The sequence below is a fragment of the Talaromyces marneffei genome, chromosome 3 (genome assembly GCF_009556855.1).
Source record: "Talaromyces marneffei chromosome 3, complete sequence".
In the NCBI taxonomy this organism is placed as follows: Eukaryota; Fungi; Ascomycota; class Eurotiomycetes; order Eurotiales; family Trichocomaceae; genus Talaromyces; species Talaromyces marneffei.
This window is the reverse complement of record NC_072350.1, coordinates 792,673-803,005: the sequence shown is the minus strand read 5'-3', so window position 1 is coordinate 803,005 and position 10,333 is coordinate 792,673. Positions and strand designations below refer to the sequence as shown.

The 10,333-nt window shown below is 45.4% G+C and overlaps 1 protein-coding gene across 1 annotated transcript; it reads right to left on the bottom strand.

Moving 5' to 3' along the window:
• Positions 1-6,139: 6,139 nt before the first annotated feature.
• On the bottom strand, positions 6,140-9,933 carry EYB26_004040 (uncharacterized protein; the record flags this gene model as incomplete). The annotated part of the gene is made up of 5 exons (XM_054263334.1): positions 6,140-6,339; positions 6,470-6,710; positions 6,758-7,467; positions 7,524-9,245; positions 9,297-9,933. 5 exons carry the CDS (start codon positions 9,931-9,933, stop codon positions 6,140-6,142), a joined length of 3,510 nt encoding a protein of 1,169 aa, XP_054119309.1.
• Between the last annotated feature and the right edge of the window lie 400 nt (positions 9,934-10,333).

Sequence of the window (10,333 nt, the reverse complement as noted above, 5' to 3'; positions counted from 1 at the left end):
ATGACTTGCTCTGTTAAGGGCTATTATACGTGTCCATCATAATGCTGCATGCACGTGTGACTCATTTGACACTGAAAGTAATGAGAATCTTGTATGCAGTTCAATAATTAATTGGGTGGGCAGTGCTGGGCCTTGGCGCGCAGAGCCTCATCTGAACCCACCGTATCGCATGCATGTATTCAACGTCAGAATATTACAATCCCTATCCAACCGATTATGGAAATATTTCAGAGGCACAAAGCCATTAATATCAATAAAAAGAAATGGTAGCAAAAAGAAAACAAAAGCCAATGGACACAATGTTGGACGTTTCCTAGCCGAACTACACTACAAACAGACTAACTTCAACGGCATGCACTGATACTTGCCGAACCGACACGATGATTTGTCCGAGTCCGTAAGCTATGTATCTAACTTCTGCTTTTGTATTGGATAGTGAGTTAGTTATACTCACCGGCATCCCATAATCAAAAGAAACTAAACTTTATCATCTCAGAAGACTGAGAACTGGGAAGCTAGTCACTAGATCATCGGTTCCAAATCCTGCGCCTACGGTGAAGCAACGAGAACACCAATCGTCAACCGGATTCTGTAATACACAGAAGCTAAGTTAATCACGGCCGTCACCCTAATTGAAGCAAGAAAAAGCAAGTTCAATCCAAGCCGTTGGGGCTTAGGAGGACTCTCGTCTGAACTACTTATGTGCTGTACTCCAGCTGAGTAGGCTACTAGCGTATTGGACGAACTAGGGTAGATCCAAGCCCTAAGTCCGAGTACCCCATCAATTAATACCGCAGGGCACCTGGCCCGGGTCAATTTCAGAAAGCAGCAAATGTCTCATTGCACAATCTCCATATCCGGTCGGTTATGAATATTCAGGAAATTAGATGATTCTCTCTAAAACAAAGTTATTGTCTCTTACTGGCCCCAACTCCCCCGAACGGGGACCCTGCCTAGTTGCATGGCACTAAAACACCCTGCAGTGATGCCAAAGCCGCGAACCGCATCCGCGGACGAATCAGGATGCCTGTCCCGATGGGTTCGCAATATATCGCTCTTCACAGCCCTCGGCATCGGCGCGGAGCTGGTTGTTGCCCTGCATAACGATCTCTAGCTGGAATCGTAATACTGTTAACGGTATACGACGACGATCCGGGTTGAGGAGACAATAGATCAGACAGATAAAAGAATGACAGACGAATATTAACCCGGGCGAACCGGTATCACTTACTACGAACTCTTGAAAAGATGAGTCCTGAGATGTTTGCGATGGATGATATGTTTCCGTAATAGGCAATAAAAACAAGGCACTCACTCAACCTTTCCTTATTTGGGCGATTTCCAGCGGAGCAGTTGCCCTACTTTCCCTGTCCCCGTTAGGTTCATCTTATCCCCGCCTTTAATTGAACAATAAAGATGAACTTATCAGAGTCCATGAGATGAAAGGCCTCGAGAATCAAATGATCGCAATTAAACAATCCGTGGCTGAGCGGTTTGAGTTAATTCCCCTTCAGCACCGGGCCCAGCATCTTTTTGCCCGTTGCTTCACTTTTTCGGGTCCCACGAAGAACGCCCGGAACTATATAAACGTCAAACTAAGGTTCGGAGAGATAATAGACTGCTATGTTTGACATCGGTGCGTCTTTTTTTTTTTTTTTTTCTTTTTCTCACTTTTGTTTTATCTTCTGATACTCGGGCAAATCTACTGAAAGGGTTCATACCGCTGCGCCTCAGGGTCTGCTCCTCCCTCTCCACCCCGGTTACAAAGTAGGGCTAGCCTAGTGTTAATGAGAAAGACAGTTTAATTAAACCTGAACAGCTTGTTGGTTTATATGCTCATTTTTGATTGGATGCTTGATAATTTGGCTCAATTCAACTTAGGTAGCTAATGTTATACATCCGCAGTTATAGTTCGATTAGGTACCGTATATGCCCGCGGAGACCTCCGAAATGAATTAATTGATCAGACGTGCCTTTCAGTTTGTCTGATGCACATGGCTCTTTTCTTTTTTGCTTTGCATTCTTTCTTGCATCACTAGGCGCAATCGTAATTGATATCATCGGTTTCTTATTGGTGTGCTTGTTTTGGTGTTGAATTACCATGGTAAGTATTACAACGTATTGTTGACATTAGTACTAGGTACATACCTAGTTGTAGCCGCATCATACATGAGCCGGGATTGAGGTAGTACATCGCATGTCGATGCTACATATACACTAAAGGACGATTCTCGCAAGAGCTGGTTGCGTTATTTCAAAATACCTCAATATTGTAAATATCTCAATTCTAGTCACGAGTAGCTATTCAAAAGCGTCAAGCTGTGCCCCGTTAGTTGATTGTATTGAACTGTGGATCCGGGTAGAGTGGCCCGTCATACCCGTACCGATACCGTTCAACTCGGCAGCCAATGAGAACGCGACACTGTGACCTTCCTAACCCTAAATGTGGATGGACGGGGCTTCCAGGCTTCCAGGCAACCGACCTAGGGCTATCAGGCGCACTTCACCTCTTCCTTAGCATGGTTCAAAACGGTGATTCCATAGCTAAATTAGAACATACTCTATTGTACATAGTAATAGTCCAGCTTTGCGTGGAAATTGTGGCTACCCAGCCCGTGGTTCTCATTGGATCATCCGGACCTGCAAGTCCGCCTCTCATGGTCGACTGCCTAGCTCTGAGTTCTAGTGTGCCTTAGATCTGTTACTTTGTCGTTATTGACCGCTCCTGAAGAAGGCCATAGTCTTGAAATAGGCATTTTATGTCTAGCATTCCTTCTGAGACATGGCGGTTTCTGCCTGTTGATGTGATGCTCCTAATGTTGGCCTTGTCGGTCTGAAGAAATTCTATTTCGCTTCGTATGTATTTTTGTAGATGTCTATATAAGATACTTTCATCCCTCTAACCTCCTCAAACTTTCTCTCATTCATATCATACAAACATCTTCATCACAAATCACCAAGTTATAAGAAGCGTATCACACCATCTACAAGACTTGCATTCGTCTCTGTCAACAAGTCTCTACCAACAACCATCTACAAGGATAAACAAAACTCAATTAACATGCCTTCCACCACTGTATGGTACTGCTGTGGCTGTGGCTACGGCCCATGCAACTACTCAATCGACGACTACTGCCCAGATTGCCAAAGGCGTCGTTGCGGCGCATGCAAGATCGCAAGGATATCAAACCGCTACAACTACAGCTATCAATTGCAAGGAGTAGCGGAGACTAATCCCTACCCTGAAGTGTTCACAGCTGCGGGCTTCGATACAAACACATACGATATCCATCCATTACTGAGACCGTTCAAACCCTCGCACGGACACCATGAAAGGATATCACTAGCGTTACGGCCCAGTCAACTACCTCCAACGATCCTCGACACTGGCCATCAAGTCTTGACTGATAGCCCCTCAATTGGAGATATCTTCCAACATGGCGGATTGAAGAACAGTCGTCCTGTCACATACTACTGCTGCCAATGTAACGATGGACCAAAACTATATGCCAACCAGCCCCGCTGCGTCAGTTGCAACCATGTGGTCTGTGGTAATTGCAAACCCTGAACAAACATGGGCAACGAAGTTCCATATTGAAGAAATCGAAGCATTTTATCTTGTCTTTGTTTGCGGTATCATAGATCATGGTTAACGTTCACGGCTGTCAAGTTATTTGAGCGATGTTTTGGATTGCATTTTTGGGTGGATTTTTCTTTGAGATTTTGCATTTTCTCGTTGATAGGATACTAGATAGCCAGGTGCCTAGGACATGAATTGGTCCTCGAGTGCCCTGGGTACCTGGCTTATGTGGTATACCTCAATCATGTATTATATACCATACGCTTGTGCGTTTATACTCATGCATTTTGTTCTGCTTCCTGTTCGCGATTGTTACTATTGTGTTTTTTGTCTTTTATCTGATTTTAATGTCTACTTTACTCATAAATGAATGCGTCGTGTTGGCATAACTCGAATCTTCATGTATCTCGATCAATTGATTTTTTTTTTCGACGCTTTTTGCTTTTTCTTCTGACTCGATGACTCAGAATCTTGCATGTAGTTATGTATCTTGCATGTATGCCATGACCATTAAATGCACGCACATTGTTATTATCTACAAGCAACTTAGAAAACAGCCAATCTTTCTTCAATCTCGACGTCAGGTGTGACTCAGGCCACTGCAGGGTAGGCGCATTTTGAGATGAGTCCGTGACTCAAGTTCATCAGTAGTTGAGCCTTAGGGTAAATTAGGGCTGATGGTCCCCGCAAAGGTTGCCTTGGGTATCCACTTCTACCATTCTTCGTAGTACCTGTACATCTTTAATAATCTACAATAGCATTCTCTTATTCTTGCCTCAGTATGTAGTATATATGTATGTATGTCTCAGACACTCTAGAGTCTATATAAATAGCAGAATAGAAAAAGAAAATATTAACAAAATGATAGAAGAAGCCAGAGCGGAATGTGACTTACCGGTACCGTAGTGTGGAGACTAGTTACGTGCCAGACTCTGGATCGATGCCTGGAGATCGTGCAGAGTAGGCTACCTCCGTTCATGCAAGTCCATACAGAGTACACGACAATTGACACCGACAGATATCGATACTATCGGTAAACGTGTTCAGAAACCTATCTATCTTGACTCCGCGTTGAATCGGTCCAGGCAGCCATGCGGGGCCGACGACAACCGAGTCTTTTGTCCGGCCAGATGCATACATACACTATCATCGATGTATCTTGAACGTCTATACGGAATGTTGAAGGTATTGATTGATACATGACATGACACTTCGGTTTCCGTTATTATACATACCAATTGATCGACTCTGCGATAATTGTAACTGCCTACCTAGAACGCAGTTGCACAGACTATTTGACAGTCCCAATGAGGGTTATCAACTCAACTAGTCCGCGCTCTGACCCTCATACTTAACCTGCTACATCCAGTTTGACCGAGATTCATGGATTGAATTTTCTACTCAATCTGTAAATTATCACTACAAAGCGCCACCACCATCTCAACTGCCGTCCCCAATTGATGGAATGCTACGTTTTGACCTCTGCGCCGGTCCCCTGCGTTAGTCCTACAACCATCATTTAAATCCTTGCCAGAGCATGATCCATTTAGAGAGACCAATGAAATGACAGCCATTACTAACTCGGGACTTCTTGTACAAGGCCGACATCAATCGATTCAAAATCTATTACGATACATGTATTATCTAGAAGTCCAAGCTACATACGTCAACCCGATCGCAAAAGCAACGTAAAACGATTTCGTCTTGGTTTCGCTACTATTACTCGTTTGCCTTGGATGATGCCTTTCATTCCAAATATGCTTAGATAAGACATAATCGTGTCTGCCTCAGTCTAAATTAAGGACGATATACTGAAAGATGTAGTTGTTTCAATCTCAATGTCTAAAATCTTGACGCCTGAAGGCATCATCAACTCACCTAAATAGGTAGTTAGTTATTATCTTAATATACTATTTGAACTTTAACAGAAATTAAAATGAATGTTCTCCACAGTTTCAAGGTGACGAAATATCAGAGATATTATCGTGTGACAAAATGTGGAACTCGTATTGAACGGTATTAAGAAATCCCATTGTAAAATAATCCCATATATTAATAATATGTACTTGACTAACTACTCCAGACTCCTGTCAACTATGTCTAATCGTTTGATGAGCTCGACTTCCGTCTGAAATCGGCTGCCTGTTTGTCGTGTCTTCACCCGCGTCACAGGCGGTATCTGATTGTCTTTCACCTACGTTGAGACAAGTAGTAGACCGTAAAGATAGTCGATATCCAACGCGTTTGAACTCTGCAGTCCACTGAGACAGTGCAGCCCCAATGGGAAGAGATAAGACGAAAACGCCTCCCAATGCTACGCTCAATAACAGAGCACGCCTGAAATGATGCAAAGTATGAATAAGGAAGGGGATGAAGAGCCGTAGAAGTGAATAGAGACCAAAAGAAAAGAAAAAAAAGAAAGGGCGAAATGAGGGGCTGTCTAGGGCCTGGAAGCTGTTCGATGGGCAATATTTCGATACCAAAGGGTGAGCGTGGAAACCTGCCAATGTACTTCCCATAAAATCGTTTGAAGGGAGAAGCGATCATACCGAGATGAGGCTACAGAGGGAGGATGCGTGAAGGGTCGGAGAGGAAACGTCTACGGTATGCGGCAATCTCGCCCGCAATGGTGGAGAAATCTTTCACCTGATCGCGCTGCATGCTATTGACAAGGTCTTTCAACCCTTCAATATAAGCTTCCCGCTCTTCTGTTGTCTTTCCCTCTCCTTGATTGCCCATGTCAACGAGGATCTTGTCATCTGCAGATACTCAAATATAGCTAAAAGTTAGTGCCAGACCAAGGATGAAAGTCACATAAGGGAAGAATGGATGCTGTAGAAGACAAAGGGGAATCGAGGGTGGGTGAGGGTTTTCGAGCCGTCAACGCACCGGGCATCACTATATCTCGCCAATGCTGAAACTCGCATGTCGCATCATTGCAGACGCCTCCTGCCGCTTCGTAGGGACAAAATGCTTGCTGTGAATTGATTTGATGACTGTAGGTTAGGGATCGATAACCACCTTTGACATCCTCAACAAAGTTGGGATGATAGCGATAGGCTCGGAAGGATTTCAATGGACTTTGATAAGGAGAGAATTTCGATACCGTGCCACCTCCTTGTGGCGTGTTCTAAAGATGTATTAGTAATTGACCGCATTTCATCATGACTAACGTACGTCAAGGGCATCTCCTTTAGAGGCAATGACAACAAAGTCTTGAGGCTTGCGAGTCAGTGTCATATCAGCGTCATTCAGAGTGGTGATTTTTGGTGCCGATTCAACTTCGGATTCTTCAATATCCTTAGGGCTAAGCTTCGGAGAATAAGCTTCATCCGAGTCTTCAGGTTCGGGAGGCTCATAATTATCAGACAAGATTGAAGACTCTCGCGAGGCGTCGGGTCCACTCGCAGAATGATCCACGTCCACAACAGGCTCCATATCCATAGTAGGTTCTATATCCACGGCAGGTGCTTCCGTAGAAGTGAGATTCATAGGTATGAATGATGCAGCCTGTGGGGCCTCGACAGGTGGAACACCATGAGCTGGGGCTTCCTGTGTAGCAACGGCACCACTGGGCTCAAGTGGAAGCTCTACAGCTTGTTCTGATTCTGGTTCTGAATCCGAATCCTGATCCATTGAACTTGACGCTGAAGAACTGGTTGACTCGTCCATTGAGGAACCGGAAGATTCCATGCCCGAATCTTCAAACTCAGGGGCATCATTGACTTCCTCGCGTTCGGGCAGAGTGAGCTCAGGAATTGGAGAATCTGACTGTAATGGGAGCGTTTGAGGTCCTTGAGTACTATCGACCACCGCAGACGCAGTTTGCAAGGTTTTGGAAGAGGGCACGGACTCAGGAGGGACAACTTCAAGTGATTCGGGCTCAGCTAGAATTATCAATTAGCCTCCAAAATATCGATTAGAAAATATCAACGTAGCCCACCTTCTACAGCTGTACCACGTTCTATGTCTTCCTTGGCAGCTCTCAATTCTTCAAGCGTCAAGCCTTCTGTTTCCATGCCGAGACTCTCTAGTTCTTCGCCGAGTTTCTTTCGTTCTTCCCGACTTCGAGCGATTTCGCTCAGAAGCCTCTCTTCCTCACGTTTATACTCCGCGAGTTTGGCTTCGAATTTGATCAGCTCAGCGTCCAAAGTAGGAAGACCAGATTCGATGACTCGTTTACGTAGCAGCTTTTGCCGGATTCGATCCAAATCAGAGTTATCCATGGATGCCAACGATTGTTCCGACGGACTGCGTTGTAAGCGTGGAGGACTTGACTTGTCCGACGGTGTTGTCATAGTATGTGCATTATTGGAGATGAATTGAGACTTGTTCTCTGTTCCTATAATGGCGGTCGCTGGTGACAGTGAACCATTCTCAATCACGGTCGCTGTAGGTAAAGCAGCCTTTATCTTTTTGGCATTTTTCTCCTCCAATTCGGCTATCCGACGGCGCATAGCCTGTATCTCGAGATTCTTTTGTCGAAGGCCCTCTATTTCACTGGTCCTACTTTGACAAGTCCCGGACGCGGATGATGCGTTACGAGAAATATTTATCCGCGGCATACTTTCCGCAGCCTTCGACGGCGGGATATTCATCATCGCAGGGTCGCTCGCCTCGGACATTTCAATGTCCTCCTCATCATCCGACGATTCATCGTCGCTAATGTCAATTACAAGTCTATCGGTCATCGAATGCTTCTTTGTTTCTGGAATGGGTTCATCGAAATCTGAAGCTCGAGGACGCTTCCCTAGAGAGTTCTTGAAGGGAGTAGAAGTACCCATAGATCTGCTTTCAATACTCGAAGGGCTATTCGTGTCCCTAGGCCCAGAAGTCATGGATAACCCTGGAAGTTGTGGAGTTGCAGGTTTAGGTGAACTTGGTGTGGCGGGTGGTCGTTCAGGCAGAGGATGATGCAAGTGAACTGTTGTCTCCGGCTTCGCAAATGGTGTATTTGATGCCGATGAAACTGGTGTTGAAGAAACGTTTGTACTCTCAGGATTGGATTGCTGCCTTTTAAGACCCATTTTCTTTAATTGTTCCATGCGCTGCCTAGCAAGTTCAGAGAGAGCCTTATTTTTCTCTTTTGTTTGCACGGGTAACTTGGGTTTGGGAGCCTCGGCAGCCTTTTCGATTCCCGGAGCTGAAGTCAAGCCATTATCCAAAGCAGAATCAGCAACAACGTTGGCAGCCTTCTTCTTGGCTTTCTCAGCCAGCATTCGAGCAATAACGTCTTTCCGTTCCAGGGGTTTCGCCGAAGCTGATGAGGCCGTTGGTAACTTTACGTGGGCTGCGGCACCCGGGTCAAGCTTCTCAATGACAGGCTGTGTGATTTCGACTTTAGCGACATCTGGCTTGTGGACAGCACTTCCCTGATGCTTTTCTGCCGTTGGGGTAACTTTGATACCAATATCATCGTAAAGCTGTTTAAGAACAGTGGGATCTATGTCTTCTTTGACAAGCTCGCTAAATCGAATGTTATGGGGGGCTAAACTCAGCAGAGCGCCTTGTGCCATGACACGCATCTGAGCGGGTGATTTTCCGCTAGACTGTGAGTAGCTGCTTTGATTATCGAGTCTGCCTTTTTCGATCCGAGAGGCGTCGGCTTGTTTGGGCTTGATTTGGGACATTTCAGTCGTCTCAATGGTAACTGGTGGATTATATGCTGTAACAGGTTAGCTAGGAATCCTCTCGAGTACGAAAAATGGCTACCCACGAGGCGAATTGTCCACTGGCACCGAATTAATGGCACTATTGACGTGTGAAGGTGTCTGCGATTGAGACAAGCTCGTATCCGTGCCCAAGGCACTCTGACTTCGGGAGAGAGGAGTAGTTTTCCCTGAATGCAACTTATGCCGAGATCGCTGGCAAGATAAATCATAACTGGAACCGTCGCTCACTTCCCCTTCTTCGCGGTCTGTATCGTTGATGACTACTGGTGAGGGATGCTTCGGCGATTTTGAGGAGGGTCGAACTGGTAGAGACTTGCGTTTTTTACGAGGTTGCGCAACCGTATTCTCCTCAGTTGAATGTAGTGGCTCATTTGAAGCGTCAAAAGGGCTATCAACCGCCCCATAAAATGGCATCGGCGTCTGATTATTGGTGAATTGTTGTGATTGGTAGGGTGGAAATGTAGCGTTCGGAGCCATTCCCAGGCCAGGTAGTTGAATTGGAGTAGCAGAGCCGAATGGTAGGCCAGCGAAGTTTGCTATACCAATTGGAGCGTTATTCATCGCGAAGAAATGAGCCCCGGTTTGGTTGGGATCGTTTGAATCGCGAGGAAGGTGCACTGGCCACGGCGGCGCGTAATTGTATTGACCGTCATATGACGGCGGCATGGGGTATTGCGACATATCGCGAGTCTCAGATGAAGGCCAAGTGAAAACAAAGCTATACTGGCAGGTTGAATCAGTGAGAAGTGATTGTATGAGTTGGAATTTTCAAAAGAAAACATATCATAACCAACACCAAGAAAAGGAGGGTTGGCTTGGTTCGTGATGGGAAGCCATAAGATTTAAGGCATGCGACGAAAATTCATTGGACACGACGAAATAAGATTCTGTGGTGGGTATATCAGAATTACAATGAGTATTTCAGAGTATCTCAACCGAGTAAAATAAATGTTGTGATCAAGGTAGCCAGAAAAGCGATGGTGGTCTTGTCGACGAGACGAAAAGTCGTGCGAAGCTTGACTCTTGCGGCAGGATGATTTCACGTGACTTTGCAGGCTTGCCGGGAGAAGAGTCGCACTTG